The 26725-nt window shown below is 35.9% G+C and overlaps 1 protein-coding gene across 2 annotated transcripts in view; it reads right to left on the reverse strand.

Moving 5' to 3' along the window:
* Positions 1–1404: 1404 nt before the first annotated feature.
* The window catches only part of DAGLA (diacylglycerol lipase alpha), a 104455-nt gene continuing 79134 nt past the window's right edge, over positions 1405–26725 (reverse strand). For both annotated transcript variants that reach the window (XM_070767002.1, XM_070767011.1), the window contains exons 7-21: positions 25507–25594; positions 23813–23947; positions 22665–22742; positions 19913–20037; positions 18042–18198; positions 17062–17145; positions 16838–16915; positions 12301–12381; positions 11107–11249; positions 9646–9714; positions 7745–7817; positions 5889–6085; positions 5056–5185; positions 4174–4355; positions 1405–3977 (exon numbers count right to left, since the gene is read on the reverse strand). In XM_070767002.1, the coding sequence (XP_070623103.1) occupies positions 3053–3977; positions 4174–4355; positions 5056–5185; positions 5889–6085; positions 7745–7817; positions 9646–9714; positions 11107–11249; positions 12301–12381; positions 16838–16915; positions 17062–17145; positions 18042–18198; positions 19913–20037; positions 22665–22742; positions 23813–23947; positions 25507–25594 (2545 nt within the window). In that variant the 3' untranslated portion in view covers positions 1405–3052. The remainder of the gene's footprint in view (positions 3978–4173; positions 4356–5055; positions 5186–5888; positions 6086–7744; positions 7818–9645; positions 9715–11106; positions 11250–12300; positions 12382–16837; positions 16916–17061; positions 17146–18041; positions 18199–19912; positions 20038–22664; positions 22743–23812; positions 23948–25506; positions 25595–26725) is intronic.

Raw genomic sequence — 26725 nt, forward strand, 5'->3', positions numbered from 1 at the left:
GTGCAATAGCTTGATCTACCACCAGGAAAACAAATTAAATTATTCAAGCAAAGCTGCATCAGCTACCTGATTGTTTTCAGTACACTCTAAATCTAAAACAATTCTTTTAAGTAAGAAACCTATATAATGTAACCTCAGTATATATTTTAACAATACTTCAAATAATACATCATATAGGCTTCTTTCAATTATAAACACAAACCCTTCCCCCCCCCCCCCAAAAAAAAATCTGGTGTTATGACCTAGCATGGGAAGATTATTTAATTTGTAAAGTGCTTTGATGTTTAAAGAATTATCTAGGTGCTAAGTATTAACTAGGATTATCATAACCATTGGATATTAGCAAAAACAGAAACATTAACTCTGGATTTTGAAAAACCAGACATCATAGCCCTAACGTAACAACTGACTATAGTTCAATTTACAAAACACTGCTTTTATGTGATCAACTAACTTAAATCACTCAATTTAGACTGTTATCTCAGATCGTTAAACCACTTAATCTGGAGTATCTAACGTGCACCCTAAACTTGCCAATATCTTATTTTCCAAATTTGTTATGTGCTATCATCACAACGAATACCCGAACGTTTGAAAATATGAATTTACCTTGAATAACTCAATATTATTTCTATGTATTTATTGTTTATTTTATTTATAATTTAATTATGGTTCTACTTATTATTATTTCATAAGTGAAGAACATTTTGTTAGCCCAGGCCTAGGGTAGCACATATTTATGATAATCTAAATGAGTGACAACAACTACTGTCATTTTGTGCTATGTACAAAAGACACATTTTTTTTTTCTCTTGATGATGGGCAGAATTGTTCTTGACTGACACAAGTATTCTTGGAAAAAGAGGAACATTTTAAAACAAAGCTATAAAACTGGAATAACCCTAAATCATTAAACTAACATTATTTTCAGCGTAGGCATTTATAATTCCAAAGCATAATCATTTTAAAATAAGGTTCACCTGTCTCACTTAAGGGCATGTAAATCCCAAAGGCCCCAGTTTCAACAGTATCCTTCATATTGTAGCATTAGTGCAATGTAAATACACTATTTTAACCAAATTTTGTAACCCAATTCAATGCATTTTCTCAAATGGAAGTCACACGAGTTTACTGCAGCCGTATTTCAAGTAAATTGCACTTATTTTAAATAAATGCATTGTTAAAGTATAGAAGGCAACAACTTGAATGTAGACAATCTCCTAGAAGTAAGACTGCAATTCTAAGCACACTTACCTGTGAAAAAAGTCTCACTGAGTCCACTGAGACTGTTTACAAGTAGATATGCAGGATTACATTATCTGTTACCACAAAGTGTACAGTTCTTCTCAATTTTCTTCACAAGGTACAACTTCTAAGCATAACATAGCATACTAATCATTCATGGGAGCTTAAAAAATTCCTCAAAACCACTTTATTTTAACAGCCTCCTTGGAGGCTTACAGCTGCAAACTTAAGGGATTTACTAAGGACATACTTCATGACCTATGAGATGAGTCTAGTATACTTTGTAGAAACCAGACACAGTATATTGAACTAGCCTGAAGGTAAGAATTTGTTGTGGCATTGTCATATTCAGTTATATTTTAGTACAATACAAGATTATTGTATGTATGTAGATCAAGAATGTTTAACTTCTACATAAATGCTATTTCACCCCCAATTTCACCATTGGAAAATCCCTGCAATTTTGCAGAGTGTCACCCTGTTGTCATGAACTTAACTGTGAGCACCAAATTGCAGGATTAATTGCTGAGATGAAATTTCAGGAGCTGCTGTTGTGCAGTTACCTCATTTTCTTAAGCCCATAATATTCAGTTGGGTGTTAGGATGCATACACAAAGGATTAATGCCAACATTCTAGTCTTACTTTCCAGTAAGACTTACTTTCTAATAAGGATATGTAATAACAACTCTTCTTACTTTTTCCATGGCTGAGTTAGGCCCCATATTAACAGAGAAATGGGAAGGGCAGAGAGCACATTTCCCCCACAAAAGTAGACAGTTCCTGATTACCTCCCAAATATTTAGTAGATCTGTAAACATATATGATATTTCAATATGCAGTAAAGTCCCTCTTTTTCTTGAATTCAGAGACAGACAATATTATACTGCAATTATAAATGGGAACAAAATAGTTCCATACTCAAGGACTTGGGGAATAATGCAGGGCATAGGCAAGCTTCTTGAAGGACAAAAGCTAGTTTAGACCAATCAATCCATGCAAATAAAGATGACAATTATACTAGAGATCAAGGTTGTCTCTATTTCATAGTGGTTTGGGGAGCTGTGCAACAATGTGAGACCCAAGAGACTGTTCACCCCTCCAGTGGGTGATGAAAGATGAAAATGGCCTTCAACTCTCCAGCACACGTATTTTCTTTCTTCTTAGAAGAAGAGCAGATATCACTGAACACAGAGCTAATCGGAGGAGCACAGGTTGCCCCATCCCAATTCTCACTGCACCAGTTAGGGTTTAGAGTGGGAGGCTGCGTTCCTCTGGAACACAGTCAATGGCTATAAAACAGGAGAGCATGTCATTAAAAAAATCATGATGACAACAATAAACAGGTACTTGGATCAAACATGACACACTAGTGCAATAAAGCCCAATGTCACAATTTCCTTGATTTTGACGTGACAATTGGGCATTATCAGACCTCAGTTACTCTAATCATCTAGCCCATGGACAGTACGTTCATAATTTCAGCAGGAAAGGCAATGAGACTGCCTTCTTGTTAAAGAAATATGCTGAGGTAGGGAAACCAATCATCTAACTTCAGTGAACGAGACCCTGAAAAGCAGCAAGCTGCATTAGGCAGTGATTTTCTCCCTAACTAAAGAACATGACCCATGATGTGGCATCCTTCATGCTGAAATCCTTTGTAGTGCCGTAAGTGTAGCACCCAGGAAAGGAAACTATTCTTCCCCATGCATTTTCACCCGTTCTCACTTGCCAAGAGACCAGCTCCTCCAAGTGCTGTCCCAAGATTGCCTATTATAGGATTAGGTATTCTGCACCTTCTCTCCTATATTAAAGGGCTGAGATCACAAGGTCTTCTTGTTTGGCAGGACTGGTCATATTTCCAGTGGGAGTGGAAGTCCGGATTTTGTTAGTGGTGAGGCATTCCTGGCTACTCATGCCTGTAGGAGTGAGGTCCATAAGCTCTCCTGAGGAACTCAGAGGGAAAGAAGGGGAAACAGATATGCCTGAGGAAGGATCTGTTGAGCCTGCAAATAACCTGGGGGGCTTTGGGACTAAGTTGGGTTCATACTGTGCTCTTAGCAAGATCTCCTGCTCACTGACTGACTTGGGAATCTCAGCAAAATCACTGGTGCTGTCCGATACCATCATGCAGTAAATGTCCTGAAAGGAACTGCTTTTGCTGTCCAGGTTAAATAGACTATCTATAAACTCTGCAAACTCTAACACTTGTGGGCTGGGGGCATCACTTAGCCTCCCATTTTGGAGAGTCATTTCTTCTGGAGTAAAGGAAATATGGTCAGTATCACTACCAGCGCCTTCATCACTGCATCGCCGCTGAGGAGTGGTGTCTCCACTGTTCTGCAGGCCCTCAGGAGGTTGAGTCTCCTGGGAGTGTTTGGAGAGGCTGTCAGCAGCAAGCAGTTCTGTCCGTGAGCTAAGAGAGGGGTTCTCCTCAGGAATTGCTGGATCAATATAAAAACAATGAGTTTCATCTTTTTCCATGACTGCATGGAGACTGGGTGAGCCACGGATGCTACGGAAACCAGAGGAACGCCTTGAATCAAAGCTATAGATGGATTCATTATCAGATAGGCTCTCCATAGTAGCAAGTGGAGCACGCCGGTCCTGCAGTTCTACGGACAGGCGTTCCTTGGTATCTAGTAGCAGGATCTCCACAGGATCCTTCTGCACTGGTGACAGAAGCTTGGTTTCATAAAACCCTTCCAAACTGATTTCAGAGTGAGCTTTACTCCTGCAAAAGGAGAATACAAATTATATGAGACTAAGATAAGACTAGACTATAATTTCCTGGAACAAGCCACAGAAGTGCATACAGAAGGCATGACTCTTTATGAAATTATGATATTCACCAACAAGGATAGCAGGAAGAAATAAGATCACCAGCAGCCCTCGTAAGCCTTTCTAGAAAATCAGAGCCATATCCTTACTTAGTACTGCTGTTCCTTCTGTCCACTGTTATGTCTCCAATTCCAATCTGTACAGAAGGTCTACTAGGCATGGGTTGATTCAGGAAGATTAATTCCGGGTTGAGGTCCACTTCTGTAGGACTCACCATCACTTTGGCTGCAGAAAGCAAAGCTGTTTTGCCCTTGTTGTAATTTTCTAGGACCTATGTAAAATAAATTAGTGAATAACTACTTTGCTGTACTTTCATTTCCAATCTATCCTCTACTGTTGAGTAGTGCGGAACAAATACTAAGACAAATGTAGATCACTTTAAATTAGCTTATAACAGATCATGCGGTTTGTAGTACAGTATAATTAAATTCTTACCAATGGCAAGATGGATAAAAAAACTATTATACTCTGGGAAAGGAGCAGCTCAATATAATCAACAGACATTCAACTTGTTGCTCAAATGGTCTCCCTTACTCTAGTCTCCTTGCCAATTACAGTAAACAATGGCATTCCAAAGTAATTTGCAACAAGATATTATGGCAGATGTAAGTAAATGTAAGCACAGGCCACTTTATCTTTGTCTGGTTTTGCGAAAGTAATGCATTTGCATTTCTCAATGCATGAGCTAACCTAAACAACTGTGTATATGACCAGTCCCTGATGCGCTCTGAACTTGTTTTCTTGCAGACATTTTATTACCCAAACTAGGTAACATCATCAGTGCATTGTGTACATGTGTCTGTTTGATATAAATGTAGATGCATTCATGAAAACTTTGTTACATTATGTTGTACTCTTTCTATATCTGTGAATCATAGAATCTATATTAGTTCTCCTCATCAAGACACTCAGCATGATGGATCTAATTGTTCACTCATCATTCAGTCCCAAAATCATTGAATGAGTATTACCTTGTTAAGACCCTCCATTACTACATATGGCAGATGTTCATGTAGCATTGCTGGAGAAATTATCACTTCATTAAATGCTTTGTTGTCTCCCCAAATGGCAAAGTATGTAGGTTCTTCCTGATCACAGCAGCTGTTAAAGATATCAGATGAGGCAGTCATTAACCCTCACTTTTAATTCCTTTACCTTTTTCTGAGCCTATATGTGATACAAGCAAAGTAAACACAAAGAATTCATTCAAATTATCTGCCTTGCAATGGCAGCATTTTCCTTACATAACTTTTTAATTCAAGAATCAACATGAGTAATAAACTATTTCATTGCATAACACTGCATTTTATTGTATAAGTATATACCAATATTATACAATGTATTTCCTTAGACACATGATTGCTGGTAGACATTAAGCATAACTGTACTGCAAAGCTAAAAAACTAATGAAAAACCATGTCCATATTGTAGTTCTTAGCTGAACTGTAATAACATCTGATTCAGAAATTCAACTTTGTAGCTTACCTTTCAACTAATAAAGCAAATACCCAACCTGCCTGTATTATGAATAGACAGTGAATTGCCTATGTTTCAGGGCTTTTAATTTTTGGTTAATTGAAGAAGAGGAAGAGATAATTATTTAATTTTGCTGTGTGTTAGAACATGTAAAACAAAATCACAATTCCATGGGAAGTAATAATGAAACTATATACAGCACAGTAAGCATCACCAATATTAAATTTTGAAAAATTAAATTTAAAATTTAAATTAAAATTACTTTGCTAGTATTTTTCATCCTAAAAAAAACCCTGTTAACTTTGCTAGTCATTATTCCTCCACTTACCAGCACTGTTCAACAGGATGATTATGAATCACATGGATGATGTGCCCAGGAGGATAGAGAGGTGTGCTGGCTGACAGAGCAATAGTTAAGTCACTAGGATGAGTCCAGAGGCGGTTACTGGTTATTGAGTTCCCTTCAAGCTCTTCAGGGAGCTCAGACTTGGGTATACATTTGGTTGCACCAACTATGATTCTCCACTATCCAAAGAGGGGGAAAAAAGGAATGAAGGAATGTGAACTGGCCACTATTAAAAGCTAACATATGAAAGAAAACAGGAGTCATACCTTTACTCATGATTTTATTCTCTAAAGTGTGTGTGTATGTGTGTGTATCAGAAACCACAGTCACTCAGCTTGACAGACTGAACATTTTTGTCCACTTAGACTTAACATTGTGTGCCTTTATTCAACTATATTAATCAATGCAACAGTAGAAATCCATCAATACAGTATTCTACAGCTGAAATGTATTTTGTATAATTCATACGTTCTGTTACTTTTGCATCTATATTTATTGATTTATGTCAGAGAAACTGTGCTATGGTAGTTAAAATAATGGATAAGGATTAGAGAGAGACCCAGGTTCAAGGCTACCCTTAATCACAGAAATCATTAGATCATTTTGAACCAGTCACTTTCTCTCTGTCCAATACTGGAAGAATGGGGGTGGGGGTGGTGTTATATAGACTAGAGGGGAAAAATGGGATATACCGTACATCTAATAAATACATTTGGTACATAGCACAACAATGTGCTAAGATATATATTCTTTAAAAGGAATCTTTAAAAATCACCATACTTAAGTAGGTTTAATGGTAACCTATCTGCCCTCAATGATGTACTAATAAAACTGAAGTGCTATGCTAGGAACACATCTTTAAATAATGTGTCAGTTTGAGAATGGATCCAGTTAAGAATTCCAATAGTTTAAAACTAGAAAAGCAACATTAGGAATTCAATGGAAAATAAATGTAAAATGTACATGTTTAGAGAAAATTGATACAATGTTTGTTGATTGTCAAAAATAAGTAATTCATACTTAAAAAACCTGCAAGAAATCCAATAAGTCATAGAATGAAAACATTTTAAATATCATTTTTTTCCTTTCCTAATTGCTTCCTGTTAAGTAATTGTGCTTCTGTTAAGTAATTAGGTATCACTAAGCCTCATATTCATGCCAATTATATAAAGTTGGTTTTGCATATGATTGCAGCTGCTAGGACATTTTATACTTCTCACTTGGAATTACAGTACACATAAATCTCTTTAGAAAAATTACAGACTATGCTATATGAGTATGCACTTTTGCAGTTTTAAATTGTGATATCTCTTAACTTGTGAAAGACTTGGGCAGTCTATAAATTTAATAAATGAATGAATAAATAAAAAATAAAACAGTATCTACTCTATTTTTTAAAATAGTCCAATAATTTAACATGAAAACAATTTATTTACAATTCTACAGCTGAATATGTATCCAAAGTGTGGGAGTCTCGTAACAGCCAATATCAAAACCTTATATCACTGTTAGGAAACTGCCAGCTAGGCTGGAAGTGGGGAAGTCAATCAGGGGCTTAGCTTTCATGCAGCCACAACAGGCATAAGCCTGGCTACCCCCAAGATCTGCAAAGGCTTATCTGGTTGTTTCCAAGCAAGCCTGGCAGATTCTTGTAATTTAGGTAGAACAATAAAGTTCCTTGCTACAGCCATTTATAAGTACTGTAGTGCTGGTTACTTGGGCCTGACAATTAGAAAACAACTACAACTGGCATAAATCCTAAACAAACAAAGCAACAAATATTAAAGAACAGATTTATAACAATTACTTTCATTTCAGATAAATCTGAATTTTTTTACCTTTGGTTTATTACTTCTCTGCAAAACATCAAGAAGTTGCCGGCGAAATCCTTCCAATTGTGAGAGGCCAATCCTGAATGATAAAGAGTTATCAGATGCAATGATGCAGGTTTAACTATTATGAGAATCATAAATAGAAAAGCAAAAAGAGATTTAATCAGCTATAACTTACCCATGATATAATAAAAGGACAAAGTTTATAAACATCCTGGATTTCATCCATTATCCATAGGATTTAGATAATAAATACAGTATATTTAAATACTGTATGCTACTAATAACCAAATAAGAGTTCAAGGGCTTAGCAAATAACACTTGGTTACTATTCTAACAGTAGGAATCTAAAACATACAGTGGACCAAATATATGCAGGAAGAATTACTATGCTCTCTAGGGCATGAGTGACATTTTAGAGCTCACATTACAGGTGAACTAAGCAAGAAAATGAAACAGATCACTATTCATACTAGAAGATATAAACAGATATCCTTTATGATATTATGAACATATGCGTCAGTTATTTTTCATTCACAGATTTCAATCAATGATAGCTATTAATATTTCTGCCTCTATTGGGAAAATGTTAATGTGATTATTACTCATAGTCAGTTTAATCTTTTCTGTAGCATTCCTTCCTTCCAATATCCTGGATTTTTGTAAATCAAAAATAGTAATGTGGTGTTTCCTAATTTTTTGCTGGGAGGATTTCCTATACAATTTCCCTTTTCCATTATAGTAAAGTTGCTTGCTCATCATTTGATTTTATTTGTTTGGTCAAGTACGTATTGATGGTATACAAAGATATAATAATATTTATATACAAGATACTAGTAAAAGAGAAACATTAGGACAGGGGACAGAAGGCACTCTGGTGCACTTATACATGCCCCATACTGACCTCTTAGGAATAAGGAGAGGTCAACAGTGGATAGTCTAAGGATAAAGTTTGGGGGGTTAGGTGATGATACTACAGAGTCTGGTAGTGAGTTCCATGCATCAAGTACTCTGTTACTAAAGTTGTATTTCCTGCAGTTGAGTTTAGAGCAGTTTACTTTAAGTTTGTATCTGTTGTGTGCTCGTGTGTTGTTGTGTTTGAAGCTGAAGTAGTCATTGACAGGAAGGATGCTGTAGCAGATGATATTATGGGCTATGCTTAGGTCGTGTTTAAGCCGACGCAGTTCTAAGCTTTCTAAAGTCGTTCTAAGCTTTCATCACTCATTGTCTCTAGCTGTCAACATTCCTAATATAACTACTTGAGAATGATTGCTTCTGTGATTTAAAAAAAATACTGTGCAAACATTCATAACGGCATTCTAGCTACAATGACAAGGAAACTAAAAAAATAGCAAGTAACACTGCTTATATCTGAAATGAAATAACTTTCAGGTAAGCAAGGAATGATAATATACAAAAAACAATAAATTGTACACAACTATAAGATGACACAGCTCACATAATACAAAGATGCTAGACAGAAGGAAGATGACAACACTCAGAGATCAAGATAAAGTGCATAGATGTGAGATGGCACGGAAGATATAGCCAGGAGATAATTCACAGATGTAAGATGGCTCAGGAGAAGTGACCTGGGAGAAAGTACAAATGTATAAATGACAGCATAAATAACTAAGGAGGTATTTGTGCATATTTGTGCATATTTCACCTTTTTCAGTAACAGAGGCAGCTGAGAGGTTAGGAAGGGTTGTGTCAATGTATGTGATACATTAAAGTACAGTATGTGTTTATACAGTAAAATGGGAAAGATAGCTGGAAAGAAATGTCAAGGAAGAAGTATAAGAACAGTTGTTAAGTGGTAAAATGAAAGTGATATTAATAGGCATTATAGCTTAGTTATAAATACAAGATAAATGAAATGAAGAATTCCAAATTAACTGACTTGCCTGGGAACAAGGTCTTTGCCTAGCACAACTGCTGTCACAAATTCTTTGGAGTACTCCATAGCATCCTCGCTGTAAGAAAAGCATACAAGAAAATGATGCCAAAATTTAACTATGTAAAAAAAAGTAAATATACCAAGAAAGAAATCAATTCTCCAGATCAAGAGGCATGGTGGCTCAGTGGCTTAACGAACATGGAGCTGCTCCAGTGGGGTAAGCTCTCATCACTTGCCTCAGCTTCTTTATACCTAACAGTTGCAGTGGAGGCAGGGACAGGAGGGAATCTAGGATGCTACGGTAGGAAAAGCAGCTCTTTCTTTTTGGTGCTAAACCAGCTTGCCTCCTGAGGTGCACCTTGGGATGCACACAAGTGTATCCTACAACAGAGCCGGTAAACTGGTAGCCAAACTACTACTCTGCAATAGCATTGTGGTCTCCTGGCTACTGTTGTTGTTGTTGTTGTTATTATTATTATTATTATTAATCAAAGCTTTGCCAAAAGTTTGGATTTGAATGCAGTAAAAATCACTGGAAACACCAATTTGACAACATTCGTGAAAATGAACAGATTAAGATTTTTAAAAGGATAGAAATATAATCTCAACATACATATTGAGATACACACACAAACACACACACACACACACACACACACTCTTTACTCTTGGGAGCTGAAATTTCTTAGGATTGAGGGGAAAAAGCAGAATAACAGAGTTGGAAATGATCTTGGAGGTCTTCCAATCAAATCTCTCTGCCTTTTCCCTGTTAATTCCATTTCCAGGAGGATTGATGGTCCACTCTCAATTTCATCTGGTGGCTGTGCCTTGTCTATTTGTTCTGAGCCATGTTCCAGCAAAAAAAATCACTCTTTTTGTCTTAGGATTTAACCAGAGGTAGATATGACACATTAGCTAGCTTATAATACAACTTCATGATGGACGAGAAAAATCAATTGTACTTGGCAAGGCTGTGTCAAATAGAAATTGAAGATAATGGATAAGGTGAATTAACAGAATCAAAGAGAATTCTGCTAGAAAGGAGGCTGAATGCATCATGCGCAGACCATACCCACCCCAGCTCCACAAAGGCAAGAAACATCATAATACATCATGAAACACAATCAAGTTTGACACCAGTGTGCTAGAATGACTTTGCAAGAGCAGGGAATTATCACCAGAGACAGGTTGCCAGGTCAGTATCATTGAGGGTATGATAGTACCTAGTGAAGTAATTGGCATGTCCCACTACTAACAGGGAAATTTAACAATTTGGTATCTATCCTTAAAACTTGAAACTATTTTGCCAAAGTTTGATGAGCTCTCAGAGGTACTATCACTTCTTGCAATTTTTATGCTATCCTTCTGCTGATGCATCCCAGGAATACATTGACATTTTTGGCAGCTGGAGTCTCATGCGTTAGAGCCCTGTATTCTCTTATTTTCTAAGTACACTGCAGATACCTACCTTAAAAGTCCACCTGGTGGAGAATAAGCAAAGCACTTTAGAGTTGGATATTGTGGACGTAGTAGAAAGGACAAAATGGCTGCTGTGCCTGCTCCTAAGGAATGGCCAACTACAATTAGGCCATAATGTTTTGTTCCTCTGCCCTACAAAACAAGTGTTTTAGTTATTTGAAGGATTAAGGTATTTCCATCTATTTATGCAGTTATCTGCCATATCTTTTAAGACTATTTCTCTCAAACCACAGTGTAAAATGTTTTAATTAACATTGAACCTCACATTTTTCTTAAAACATTATTTAAATATACCATTCTGATAGTAACAAATTGCAATGTAACATTTAAAGAATGAAAAAGTGGGGAACAAAAGAAAAAAAGTGGCACTCAGAATGATATTTTCTAAATTAAATAGAAAACCAAATAAAACAAATACATAGCTTATTGCAATAGCCAATGAGAAGCTTCCAAACATTCATAAATAAGAGCTCTTAATCTTAGCAAAAGCATAATCCGTAGTTTTCTAATAAATTTGCTGCAATTGCTCATAGCTTTTTCTTTAAATGCATAAATAAATCAATTCCAAATCTTCTGAACTTGAGTTAAATTTAAATAAATTTAATCACTACTCTGAATTAAAATGATCTTTTCAATAACTATTACTCAGCTTTATGGGGGGGGGGACTTGTTTTCAAATTATGTCGCAAATGTTTTCTAAGGGCAAATGAAAAAGGACTGTTCAGGATTGCACAAAAACCATCTGCAGGTCATTGATCACTTTTTCATATTGTAAACAGCATAGTTAGCATGAATGAGAAATCACATTGTTTGGGAAATGGATACTTGCGAAGGGCTCTTACTAACATTTTAATAACTGAATACATTTTACCTTATTTTTAGCATTTGTCATAGGGGACATATTCATCAAATTTTACTTGTATCAATTAATTAATTTGAAAATGTGGGTTTAATGAAGTTAATGTCAGCAATATTTTAAAAATCATAAATGTTTTTTAAATGAATTTTTAATTTTTTAAAAAATTCTTTGAATGAATTGTTTTTTAGAGTAATGGAAAATGCTGGATGTTTCCAAATTGTAGCAGTATTTCAAATACTTTGGACATAGTGTGCAATAGTTAATAGCATAGCATGGAGGCATGACTCCACTTTATGAACATATCAGAGTAAAACTAAAACTTACTAAATCACGCCCAAAAGCCTGAGACAACACCATCTCCTGCTCCAGTTTCTTTTTTATATATTCAGCAGATAGCACCATCCCCTAAGAAAACAACAAAGAAAACATAAAATGTGAGTTTTAACAAAGTTGAACATTGCACCAGCATTTTAAAAATTAGGCATTAATTCAAGTGACCGAGAGAGATGGGGGGAGGGAGGGAGAAAGAAAGAAAGAAGGGAGGGATGAAGAAAGAGACAGAAAAGAGGGAGGGTTGGAGAGAGAAAGGAGGGAGGGATGGAGAAAGAGAGAAAGAAAGAGAAAGAATGAATAACCCCCTCATCATTTTGTCTTCAGTAAAATGGGAAATTGAATGTTGATAAGGAATCAAAGAGACATGTTACTCTGAGCACCACTTCTAAAGCTAAGTGGATCATATTAGTTTGAGTACTGTAAAGGAAATCAGATTTCTTGGACTTCCCTGTAGTTTAAATCAATGGGAGAAGAACCTGGGAGGTGTCTAAAGGAAACAGAGAGACCTTGATTAAATAGTTACAGTTCCAACCCAAACCCTAGCCTGTCAAAATTTATTTAATTTGACTTGACTTCTATACCACCCAATCCTGAAGGACTCAGGGTGGCTTACAACAGTATAAAATTACAAGTAATTTTTTTGTCACTCATTGCCACCATGTTCATGTTTTCTACATTTTAATTTACATTCTTTTAAAATTATTCTACTTTTATGGTATAAAATTTCTTCAATACTGCATGCTGCCAGGTGAAGCATAGTATGACAGATTATACATATGTGTTTAAGTAAATTAAAAATAAGATATTGTGGGCAGAATTATAGCTAAAGTGTTTTCTGTTGGTAAGCAGAGCAACGTAAGAGACTATCTCCTATATCCAGATGGAGAAGCACTCTGCCTCCTCCTAACCCCCTCTGACAGCTATCTATATGGCACAATGTTACACTGCAATATTTATTACAGTTATTACAGAATGCTTGCATAGTATACTTCTGAGTCTGTCAGGTACTCTAGTCTAGAGAGTTTACAACAATTTAGAACAGGGCTGTCAAACTGGATTTCTTCAAAGTCCGAATCACCATTGTTCTCCACCACAGGCTGGCCAGGTGGGGGTGAGAAGGAGATGGGACAGACACCTCATGCAACAACCTGCCAGCCAAAATGGGGGGGGGGGCATCCAGGCCGAAAATGAGGTGCAGCTGGGTGTGCACAGCCCCCCGCAATCCATTTTGGCTGCCTGAGGTACCGTGGGCCAGTCTTTTGCTATTTCCATGCCCGCCCATGGGCCAGATTTAAATACCTTTCAGGCTGCATCTGGCCTGCGGGCTTTGAGCTTGTAACCCGATTTAGGACAGTTGAAAATCTACAGTTGTGTATCAATAAAATATTCACAGTAAGAATTGCAGTAATTTAAGATACTCCAATACAATTCTGGTAATGTTACAAGCTAAATTAAAATATAGCTATTTTCCATAAACCATTTGAATAATCAGAAAAAATCCTAACCACAATAATTGTTCTAATTATAGCTGAGTTCCACCATTATCTGGTGCTACTTCAACTAATGAGAAGCAGTTCCATAGGTCTAAGATGCTGGTAAAAACACAAACAGCAGCATTGGCCTAGGATGAAAGTGAACCCAGAAAATGTACAATGAGTGAGATGTAGAAGTGTGATGGGATATGGTGTTTGTTGGTTACGTTTATTTTGTTTATATGCAATATTATTGGAAACCACTTAGGATTTTTATGCATAATATGGGCATCTACATTTGCTGAATAAAAAGGTCTCAGTGCTTTCACTTCCATGAAAGTGGGACACAACACAGCATGAATATATTGATTCAACAGATTATGGCTGGTAAGGCAGTCTTCCATAATGTTAAGCCATAAAAGGTTTTGTTAAATCAGCACTATTGATTGTACCCAGAAATTTGTTAACAACTTATATTTTATGTTTGGTATGTATGTGTTGTATGGTTTTTAATAGTTGGGGGTTTTTATATAATTTTTATTATTAGATTTTTTCCATTGTTTATACTGTTTTTATTACTGTTGTGAGCCACCCCGAGTCTTCGTAGAGAGGCGGCATACAAATCTAATAAAATAAATAAATAAATAAAATAAATAAATAAAACAGAGCTTGAAGACGTGTACAGCATTTAGAGATGAATTCTAGGCCCTTTGCATTCATGACCTTTTGAAGTTTCTGAGTGCTAATTAAAATTGTCTCAGTCATATGGCCCACTCCATCTGTGCCGATAGAAGAGGCATGAAGCAGATCTCGTCAGTCAAGGAATTGTGGTTGGCAGAGTCCAGGAGAAGAGCCTTCTCTGTTGTGGCCCTGGCTCTTTGGAACATCTTGTCGCCCAAAATTGGCTCCCACCTTCTTGACCTTCTATAAGTCCCTGAAGACCTGTCTCTGTAGTTGGTTTGGTGATGGTTGATCAGCTAATAGTAATTCCCATCTTCCATGCTCCCTTCCTTCCCATCATTTAGTTATAATCTGTATTTTATACAGTAGTATGTGTGTGTGTGCGCGCGCGCATGTGTGTGTATGTATATATGTATGTATGTATGTATGTATGTATGTATGTATGTATGTATGTATATGTGTGTATATATATATCTTGAAATAGATCTATATTAGCCGCCCTTCATTTTCATTATAAGCAAAAATACATGTGTGTGTGTGTGTGTGTATAGATGATAGTTTTATTTTGCTGTTGTATTGTCGGCCAGATCACCTTGCAGAGAGATGGGCAGCAAACACATTTAGTAAGTAAGTAAGTAAGTAAGTAAGTAAGTAAGTAAGTAAGTAAGTAAGTAAGTACGGTAGGTAAGTAAGTAAGTAAGTAAGTAAGTAAATAAATAAATAAATAGATAGATAGATAGATAGATAGATAGATAAAATATATTTATTTTATAGAATGGCTGCATTCTGATACAGAATACAGAATAGAGAATGAGAGAATGGCTGTATTCTGATATATGAATTGAAAGCTGTTATAATTCAGATGGTGAATGTTACTTTTTGCATCTATAAAATGGCAACACATTTTTAAAAATGTAAATCCATTCTGTATCCTTCAAAATGATTTATGTGGTGATAGCATGGCCTTCCACAGGATAAGGAGAAAGGTTGGAGAAAGCTATAATAGAATACACTTAGCAGATGGAATCAATTATCAAGACATAGGAATGCACTGGCTGGCATAAGAATTCCAGAAAAAAATTCCAAAGATGGAAAATGTAATTTAAGATTTGTGTGAGTGCATTCAGCAGATGTCACTTGAAATGGTGCTTTGTAATTGCTTATACATAATCCTTACAGATTTACTGACTATGGAGCAGAGGTCAGAAGATCTGCAAAATCTGTATTGTTTTTTAAAAGAACTTAGTTATGGGTACTGGTAACCTACTGGCATCTGCAAATTCCTAGATTTTTTTTTTTTAAAGTCTGAATGACCTTAAAATATTTCAACTTAATGAAACTCAAAGCCCTTCTATTCAAAATCCATTTTTGGAATCCCTCTCCTTGCATTCAGGTCATTCAAAATGGGGAAAAACTTTATGGGGAGTAAAAAGTTCTTGCTGAGCCACCACAAATCATTCAGAAAAAGAAAGCAGTTCCTACTTACACTTGCATGATAATACTGTCAAACATTTTATCATTTGTAAACTAGTTGTACATATGTTTGCTTTTTTTACCTCAGGCTTTTATAATTTTTGGCTTAGTTTTTCTTACTCTTTTAATGTAATAAGGCTTTCTCTGAAAGCAAACATAGTAATAGGTATGTTTGCATGCAGGTGCATCTTCAGAATGATGTACAGTGACATATTTGGCATCCTGGTGTCATGTTTTTATAGCAATAGCAACAGCACTTAGACTTATATACCACTTCACAGTTCTTTACAGCCCTCTCTAAGCAGTTTAAAGTCAGCATATTGCCCCCAACAATCTGGACCCTTATTTTACCGACCTCAGAAGGATGGAAGACTGAGTCAACATTGGCCTTGGGCTTGAGCTACATAGACTCATTAAATTCACTTTTATTATGTATTTCAAAATACAATATGTTCAAACAAAACAAATGAAACATTGATTGGCAGTATATCCCACATATTCATTTTCCATAATCTAAAGTAATAAAGTTATTTCTAATCATCAATATATAATAAAATATCAATATATAATAAAATATTCTGTGTTCATTGGAACGTTAAAATTATCTTCTGTCACAGAATTGTATTTCATATTCCATCAGCTTTGTGGGTTTATCACCAAGTTTTGTTTCTTTAACTACCAGTTGTTTTTGGGAAGGACACTGATTTGAATGAAAGTAACTTTAAACAGGTTTTTATACCTTTTCCAGTACAGACAGATTGAATGATGTTGGTACAAGTATGCTTTCATACAAGGGCTAAGAAAAATTTTAAATTATATATTCCAAGAGAAATTTTAAAGGAATGATCTGAAATTATAGTGTATATATTAACCAATTAAAATTAAAAGCATTCTATAAATACCTTGTGTCCAAGCCATGTGCCGTGATGACCCTCCACAGGGAGGCGCTCAGCATCTCCAGTCAAATCAGTCAAAGCATCCTTTGGGGTGAGGAAAAAAGAATCCATGAAATATGAGGCTTAGACATTGTTACAAAACGTATTAATGCATTTGCACATTAGCAGATTTCTAGGATCAGAGCATGAAAGAGCACATAGTGACTGAAGTAAAGAGGGAAAAAGAATACCTTTGGTGATAAAGTTCCTCGAATGCTGATGACTACTTTCTTCTTTTCATGATCTACAGCCACGTAGAAGGGGGTTTCATAAACCTAAAAGTAATAAAATATACTACAATATTTAGTGTTTGTAGTGGCACCTTCAAGTTAGTGCTGACTCCTTAGACAACTTCCTGCAGCTTTCTTGGCAAGGTTTTGGGAGTGATTTGCCATTGCCTTCTTCCTTGCCCAAAGTTATCTTATGCTGTTTCCCCCAAAATGACACATCCCCTGATAATAATAATAATAATAATAATTATTTATTAGATTTGTATTAGATAATAAGAGCAATCAGGCTTTTGAGTGCATGGCAATAAGGCCAAGCGCTTATTTCAGGGTTCAAAAAAATATAAGACAGGGTCTTTTTTTCGGGGAAATACAGTAGATATCTTTCATCCTAAGATGGAACTAGAACTCATGGTCTCATGAGTTTCTAGCTTAGTGACTTAAGAACTATACCAAATTTTTCTTTCTATTTAGTCTTACATAAATACCATGCATTTTCTTTCCTAATCAACTCCTGGTACAGAAGCAACATTTTCGAGCTAACTCCATCATCAATTTATAATTTTACTTCTGATAAGAGAATTTTGATGTTTTGGCTCTATTATTTTGCCACATGTGGAAAAATATTGTCAAACGCATATTCTTACAATGATGATATCTATTGGGCATGACATGGGAGGGAATATAGCATTGAAAGAAACAATAGTAGGGCTAGAGCCAAAGCCATTAAGATTGTTTGATACCCCCTTTTTTTCACTTTTTGGCAGCTGTTTTTTCTCTCCAAGACAGTAAACACAGGAAAGCAGTCAACAATGCTTATCAGATCTGTGAAATGACCTCTTAGGTAAAGGGATTGAAAGCTACTTTCCTATTCTCCAAGCACATTTCTCCAAAACACTTTAGCAGTCTTCTCCAGCACAAGTTATTTCTTATACAGCCCTTACCGCATCATGACATGAAGTGTACACAATGTCCACAGAAGTCATGTTTTCATCAAGGAAATGGCGTCGAATGGCAATAGCATTGCAGCCACAGCAATTATCTTCCTCAATGGTGACACCAGGTGCATAACGAGGCCGAGTAGTGCAGAGGCAACAGCAACTTTTTTAAAAAAGCATAAATTATTATTTATAAAGCATAAATTATGGATGAGGAAAAGGAAAAATAAAAAAATCCACACTACTTCTACTTACACACTACTTCTTTTTAGACAAAACACTACCGTGTTTCCCCGAAAATAAGACCCTGTCTTATATTTTTTTGAACCTTGAAATAAGCGCTTGGTCTGATTGCCATGCACTAAAAAGCCCATTCGGCTTATTATCAGGGGATGTCTTATTTTGGGGAAAACAGGCTATAAGACTGCAACTGGCCAAAATTGTCATCCTTTTCTCATTATCTCGGAAGTCAGCATTAATGGCAAACACTTTTAATCCTTCCAAACTTCTAGCTTGAACACATGAATAAGTAAATACTCATCTCAGCTATTAGTAAGTTAAAGGTCAAGATTCCCCATACATGTATATATTAAAAAAATGAGACAAAGGATTTCTACTGCAGTTAGCAAAACAAAACTTTAAGCTAATAGCTTACAATGGCCTTTTAGAGATTTTATGTAGGGATTTTATGCTATGTTATGATTATTTTTAACTTAATTTATAGCCTTCCTTTCTGCTTAGATACATACCTAAGATCCAAAGTAAAATGAGTAAAATTAGAAATGAAATAAGATTTATTATTATTATTATTATTATTATTATTATTATTATTATTTATTAGATTTGTATGCCGCCCCTCTCTGTAGACTCCATATATTAGTTTAAAACAATTGCCAGTAGTTAATACATAATTGACCACTGAATGTATGATGATTACTAATTTGAATGACTTTAGAGATATATTCATGCAGGGTGAGCTATCAGGGGCATATGGCTTGAAAACGTAATGTTAGGAATGGACTAGACTAGACTAGACTAGACTAGACTAGACTAGACTAGACTAGACTAGACTAGACTAGACTAGAATACTTTACTGGCCAAGTGTGATTGGACACACTAGGAATTTGTCTTTGGTGGAAATGCTCTCAGTGTACATAAAAGAAAAGATACATTTGTCAAGAATCAGGAGATACAACACTTAATGATTGTTATGGGGTACAAATAAGCAATCAGGAAACAATCAATATTAATATAAATCTTAAGAACACAAACAACAAATTACAGTCATATAATTATAAGTGGGAGGAGCTGGGTGCTAGGAATTATGAGAAGACTAATAATAATAGTGATGTAGCCTTAGTGAATAGTTTGACAGTGGTGAGGGAATTATTTGTTTAGCAGAGTGATGGTGTTTGGGAAAAAACTGTTCTTGGGTCAAGTCATCTTGGTGTGCAATGCTCTATAATGCCATTTTGGGGATAGGAATTGAAACAATTTATGTCCAGGATGCAAGGGGTCACTAAATATTTTCACGGTCCTTTTTTTGACTTGTGCAGTATGCAGGTCCTCAATGGAAGGCACAGGCATAGGAAAAATATCCTGCCAAATAGATCAGTGATTGGAGAAGGATATATTCACGTTCCCTGTTTGTGAGCTCATCAGGAATATTTGTGGCCACACACACACACAGGCAGGCGGGCGGGCGGGCAGGCGGGCGGATGGATAGAGATATAGATGTGTGTGTGTGTGTGTGTCTGTCACAAATATTCCTAATGAGATCACAAACAGGGAACCTGAATATATCCTTCTCCCATCACACAAAAATAAATGAGATAATAAAGTAAAAAACCTTTAAAACAATTTGGGTCAATACTTACGAGCAGGATCTGGCCAAGCGACAGAGTCCACAGGCAGGCTTCCTCATCAAATACATGGGCCAGCCATAAGCAGCCAAAGCAAAGAGCATATAATAGCATACTTCTTTATATCGCAGCATTTCTTGCTGAAGGGAATAAAAGAAATATTATGGCATGATGCCATAACTAGAAAAAAACTCTCACATTATTATTAAGATATTATAATTTCTGATTGGATGGATAGATAGACAGACAGACAGACAGATAGAGATATAGTCTGGTTGATCTTTCCATTAAACTCCAAATAGCCACCTCCATGCACTGTTTGATTTGAAGAAGCCTGAAATTAGCACTCTCTGGGATAGGTGCTGAGTGGATGAGAAAATGTGACTTTTAAACAAGTTGGAGAACCTTGTTACTGTATATCCTAGCTTAAAAAACCCTGATTTGTAACATGTGATTTACTAACAAGCCAAGATCCTAACCCTTAACTTATTCTGCCTTGTTTGAACAAATAAACAAAGTTCATGCATTTTGACAAAATGTAGCTACACAAAATGTAGTTGAAAACAAAACCTAGAGTAATAATAGTAGTAAGATAGTAGTAGTAAGATACAATGAAGTCAAAACTAGATTGGGCGAAGATTTCCCCCTACTGCTAAAATATTATTTAATGAACTCGTGCATAATTCCAAATATTTTTAGAGACAGAGAATTTGGAAGAATTGGAATCAAAACTTGCAATACCCTGTTTTAACAAATGAGCAGTTAAAGAATATTAATATATCATGATCTTAAGATGGGATGAATTCAATGACAGCTTTTTCCATATTTATTAGATACTTTGTAAACCTTTTTAAAAGAGTTGGCTATCAACTTCATTAAGTTGTAAGTAAAAAAATAATGGAAGAGACCCTTATACAGATGAAATGTATTCATGCCACACTTACCCAGTTTGAGTTTGTTTGTTAAGGATTTTGAGAAGAGTGGTGTAAAGCGAGTTGAAATTATGTACATTTTAAAAAAAATATCAATATATGAAAAACTACTGATTTAGGAAGTGTGTAGTATACCAGAACATAATGTTCTTATATGATAAAAAGACTATAAATGATTTACACAGAATCCTTGATTGATGATGTGTGTTTGATCACTGATCATAAACTGGTTCAGTGATGATGTAATGAAAAGAGATACCATTAAAGAGATACTATTAAAGAGATAACATTTCATAAAGTTTTATGAAATGCTTAAATACAACTGTTTTCAAAATATGCTTTGTCTGTCTTTTTTCTTAATTTTCTTCATTAATGTATCTTTTTTTGTATACTAAAACAATAAAAATGTCTACATTTGAGAGTTATAGCTTTAATTCAGAAGTATTACTTATTTAATAGTGTAAAACTCACGAAAGTCCCAGAAAATCTCAAATGGTTCTATTACCTAGGTAAAAATAGTTCTATAAGAAAACAGATTTCAGTGGTTGATTCATTTGTACAAATAACTATAAATAACTAATTTGTACAAATAACTGCTTACAAAAATGGTTTACCTATGTCAGAGATAGGGAATCTTTTCTTGCTCGGGTGCCAAAAGGGCGTATGTATGTGCAATAGGGCATGCACGCATGCCCACACCCATAATGCAATGCCCTCTCACCATGTGCATGCATGCACAATTCCCCATGCTGCTCCCCACACATACACATTGGCCTCACTGAAGCCTTCAGACTTCTGGTAGGCTCATTGTGCCTTTTTTTTGTCCTTCCCAGGCTTCAGGAGGCTTTCCTGACGTCTGGATGGTGGAAAACGGCCAATGAGCTTACTGGACATTTGTTTCTGAACTTCTGGTAGGCCCATTGAGCCCCCTTTTCACCATTCACAGGCTCTGGAGGCTCTGATACATAAATGAAACTGGAAACAGAATGATAGAAAATTGATGGCAAAAAACAATCAGCGTCTACCCTTTTGAGTGTTTTATTTGTTTTTGTTTTATTTTTTAAAATTAATTGATTTTATTTTTTAAAGTTATTAATTATTTTAATTATTAATTTATTAATTAATTTTATTTTTTAAGTTACTAATTATTTTAATTATTAATTGTATTTATTTTTTGCTTGATTATTTATTTATTTATTTATGTTTGTTTGTTTGTTTGTTTATTTATTTATTAGATTTATTTACACTTTGACAGTACTTTACTTGTCAAATAGCATCCATTGTTTGGTTTGGCAAGATACATTCATGGGTGTTATTATGAACCAATAGATCTCTACCTTATCTAATAGGTCTCTTTAAATCAATTTTTACTTTTTTTTGTTCTCCACCCCAAATCATACATATTTTATAAAGACAGTGTTGTCCAGATCAATTTTCCATATTTTCCCATATACATAATCCATTTTATATCATCTCTCTATTTTCAATTTCAACCATAATTTTCTCTTTATATATTTTTAACTTATCTTAATATATAAACAATATTACTAATCACCCAAATTCCTCATCTCTTACAAAAACATCAATTAACTATCATATTTATTCATTATCCATACTCTTCTCAAATTTTTTACCCCACTACATTTCAACTTCACCACTAATTTAACTTACAATTTGATTTACGTTGTCTTTAAAATTAAACCAAATTACCCTTTCTAATAGATCTCTAACATCTAAAATCAGAACAAGAGTTTATCCAGGGAAAGACAGAACAACTAATTCCTTTGATCCACTGAGTTTGCATATTTTATGCAATAAACAATCTGATAACTTACTGAGTTTTTCAGGTCCAAATATTTTGTGTTTCTGGTAACTGGCATTCCTGACAAGAAAGCTAGTATATCATTGTTTGCCTGTAAATCATACAGATTAGAAAAAAAATATAATTAAAATATTCAGCTTATACTTAAGGAAAGTAAACACTTATTTGAATTAATGAGGTTGGAAAGTATATTATTCTCAGTGTGTGCTGTCATGTTCTTTTTCTTTGTTTTTCTGTCTTCTCTGAATATTGAAGACTGAGGTTTTTTTTAAAATTGCATCTGAAGTTTAGAAATGCATAAACCAACTGTCAGTTTTGTAACCTCTTATAGACAATTTTATTTTATTTTTCACATGTCTGAACCACCTACCTCCTTAAAAGAGAAGAATACATTTATGGCTTGATTTTTGTTGGCTAGAATACAAGTATGATAATCTGATAAAATGGGCTGTAATCCACAAAAAATAGGTTTAATTAAAATAATTATCAGCCTTGAAATTGTTAAAAAATGTTTTTTGGGGGGGAGGTGGATTGGCTGAAACTGACTACATTGTTATATAACTAATGACCACTAATTGTCGTTGAACTTTCCTATGGCAATAGCAATTTTGTCTCTCTTGTCATATTCCTACTACTCTAACACAGTTTGTTGTGTCCCTGTATTCTCAGCTGAGATGCTTGACCAACATTAATCTATTTTCTGTCTTCTGGATGGAAAGTAGAAAAGAATGTTTAATAGGATACTTGCAACTACCTCTCATAAAAGCAATGTCTTTATTACCCAAATTACAATATTTGCCACTATTCAATTAGTCCTAGATGTTTGTTCAATGTATTCCTATAATTAGTAGTCAGAACAAATTAAACTAAGTGGTTAATTTAAAAAAAAATCAGAGAATTGGTGATTTCTGGTGTATTTTCTCTCATAACTAACATGATATTTGAAAGACATTTAAAGCCATAATTTCCTTGTTTCAGTGCACAAATATTTATTAATTCAATCTTGTCAATAAGAAACTGTGAAACTGTAAGTATCTGGGAAGTGAATTATGATGAAGCAGATAGTTTTCAAAACTGAAATGTATCACAGCAGGTGATTTTAAGTAATTTTAGCTACTCCATCCACTTTTCATTGTTAAAATGAGAATTCCTCACACTCACTTCATCCAATACCGCACTGCGCTTTGCCCTTTGTCGTTGACGTAGTAGAACAAGGCCTGCTATAATATCAGATGGGACTATGTCAAGATCTCGGAAAAATTCAGCAAAGAGATATGCAATTTCAGAGTAAGCATCCTGAAAGATCCAAAGAGGAAAAGGTGATAAATCAATCTACAACAGGCAAGAAACAAAAGCTGGAAATAGTTGTTAGCTTATTGGATTACTAAAGGCATTATATTAAACCACAATGGAGTTTGCTTTTTTTTTTTTTAAGGCGTGTAAATAATTCTTTATAATTTAGTTTACATGTGAATTAGGCAACCATTGCTGAATAAACAGTAATTCTTGCTTTGGTATTATGTATAAATGCAACCATTTCTGGATTACCAGTTTCTGCACATGACTGAATGTATTGATTTTTATTTGCATTAAAGTTTTCTTCCAAGACGTTTAAAATAACATGCATAATAGCATTACTTCCATTTTTCTTCACTATGGTAGTCAAGAAACAATGCTTGAATCCATATATGATATGGCAAAAACAAGCCAACAAGATGAACTAATATGAAATATTATGGCCAAATAGATAAACATATAATATGGTTTGCTTTGTTTTGTTTTAGCATTATATTACCACCCTCTCGCCGTGAAAGTGTTATGCGAATCATGCCATTGTGACTTGTTCAACAAACCATGTTATATACTAATGTTATTATGTAAATTGGCCTGTGACACAATTTTTTTAAGTGCAGGCATAAAGCAAAATGATGGAATAGATATGTGAATTAGGCCTCTCACTTTCTATCCAATACATTATCTACTATATCACATTTGTCAAAACAAAAATAACTAATCTAGGCTAGGATCCTCGCTACAACCCTTAAAGCAACCAATTTAAGGCTTCCAGTTCTAAATTTGAAAACCTACATGCAAGGTATAATAGAGACCAACATTTAGAAACATAGAAACATAGAAGACTGACGGCAGAAAAAGACCTCATGGTCCATCTAGTCTGCCCTTATACTATTTCCTGTATTTTATTTTATTTCTTGTCTCTAGCATCTGGAATTCAGAGGAATTTTGTTTTTGTAGATCAGGCAGCTTTATTTTATACAGTAGTATTTGCTATTAGTACACCTATGTCTTCTTTAATAAATACATTGTGGGTAAACATATCTGCACAATTCAATATCATGTATCAGATACCAAGATGTCTTGACAGCTGCAAACAGGCCAACATTAAATGGTTCTAAAGAATGTTATTAATAGTTTTACTTTTGCCTAATGTAAAATGTGGAATTCTTTTCAAAAGTTTCATGATTGAAAATAATCTAAATAATTGATTACTCAATTTTAATCACATTTTTGGAAATAAAAGATAATGAAAGATTACTAATTTTAAAATTAGCTAACTCAACAGTTTTAGGCCCTTTGCAAGATAAGTATTTCTCTTAAATTAAAAATGAGTTCTTTTTTTTGCAACTAAGCAAGCACGAACAGTTTACCTGTAAAGATTTATTTGTGCCAACTATGAAAAGCTTTTCTATTCTTACCACAGAGCACCACTGGGTCAACAGTGTCCCAATAGGATACTTGTACCATATTTCCTCTCATCAGCCACAGCTTTCATACTATAATATTATCAAAACCATGGATTATATTTGTTTTTTAATGAAAAGATAGTAGCTGCTTACTGATTGTGAATCTTTTGTTCGTGTACAGCAGAGGAAAACTTTGAGACGGCGGGTCCAACTGCTAGCCTGGCCTTCTTCCAAGCGATGCCTTAAGAAACAAAAAAATACAGTCAAATGCAATCATCAGTTCAAAAAGACATGAAACCCAACACCAAGAATGTATAAACACTGGAACAGGGATAGGCAAAGTTGGCTCTTCTATGACTTGTGAACTTCAACTCCCAGAATTCCTGAGCCAATCATGCTAGCTCAGGAATTCTGGCAGTTGAAGTCCACATGTCATAAAAGAGCCAACTTTGCCTACTCTTGCAGCGGAATAATATAGAATGAAATAGTGAACAGTTCTGGATATAATCTGTCTTAAAGCTTCCACACAATTCTATGAATAGTAGCAAATTCAGAACACTTTATAAATCTGTAGTTATCTGTAGGTAAAAAAAAAAGTCTCTCCCCAAATACAGCTCAGTTACTACCGTGTTTCCCCGATAGTAAGACCCCCCCGATTGTAAGACATATGGGGGGTTTCAGGGGGGTCGGCTTATATAAGCCATACCCCGAAAGTAAGACATATGTCTTACTTTCGGGGAAACACGGTATAAACGGTATTGCGGGGGGGGGGGGATGACATTGCTTCCAAGCTCCCCGCGCGCCCCTCGCCTTCGCTCGCCGCGGCCTCTTCCACCGCCTCTTCCCCTGCCGAAGCTCAGCTGCAAGCGGCCAGCGAGGCCGCTTGCAGCTTCGCTCGCCTTCCAAGCTCCCCGCGCGCCTTCGCATTCTCCCCGCGCGCCTTCGCCTTCCAAGCTCCCCGCGCGCATTGCTTCCAAGCTCCCCGCGCGCCTTCGCATTCTCCCCGCGCGCCTTCGCCTTCCAAGCTCCCCGCGCGCATTGCTTCCAAGCTCCCCGCGCGCCTTCGCTCGCCTTCGCTCGCCACCGCCTCTTCCCCTGCCGAAGCTCAGCTGCAAGCGGCCAGCGAGGCCGATCGGATCCGAGGCGAGCGGCCGGAGCTGCGCCCTCCTTCGCCCGCCTCCTTTCCGCTCGCCTCGGAGCCGAGCGGCCTCGCTGGCCGCTTGCAGCTGAGCTTCGGCAGGGGAAGAGGCGGTGGCGCCGCGGCGAGCGAAGGCGAGGGGCGCGCAGGGAGCTGCGCCCTCCTTTCCGGCAGCTCCCTGCGCGCCCCTCGCCTTCGCTCGCCGCGGCGCCACCGCCTCTTCCCCTGCCGAGG

The sequence above is a fragment of the Erythrolamprus reginae genome, chromosome 1 (assembly GCF_031021105.1).
Source record: "Erythrolamprus reginae isolate rEryReg1 chromosome 1, rEryReg1.hap1, whole genome shotgun sequence".
Taxonomy (NCBI): domain Eukaryota; kingdom Metazoa; phylum Chordata; class Lepidosauria; order Squamata; family Dipsadidae; genus Erythrolamprus; species Erythrolamprus reginae.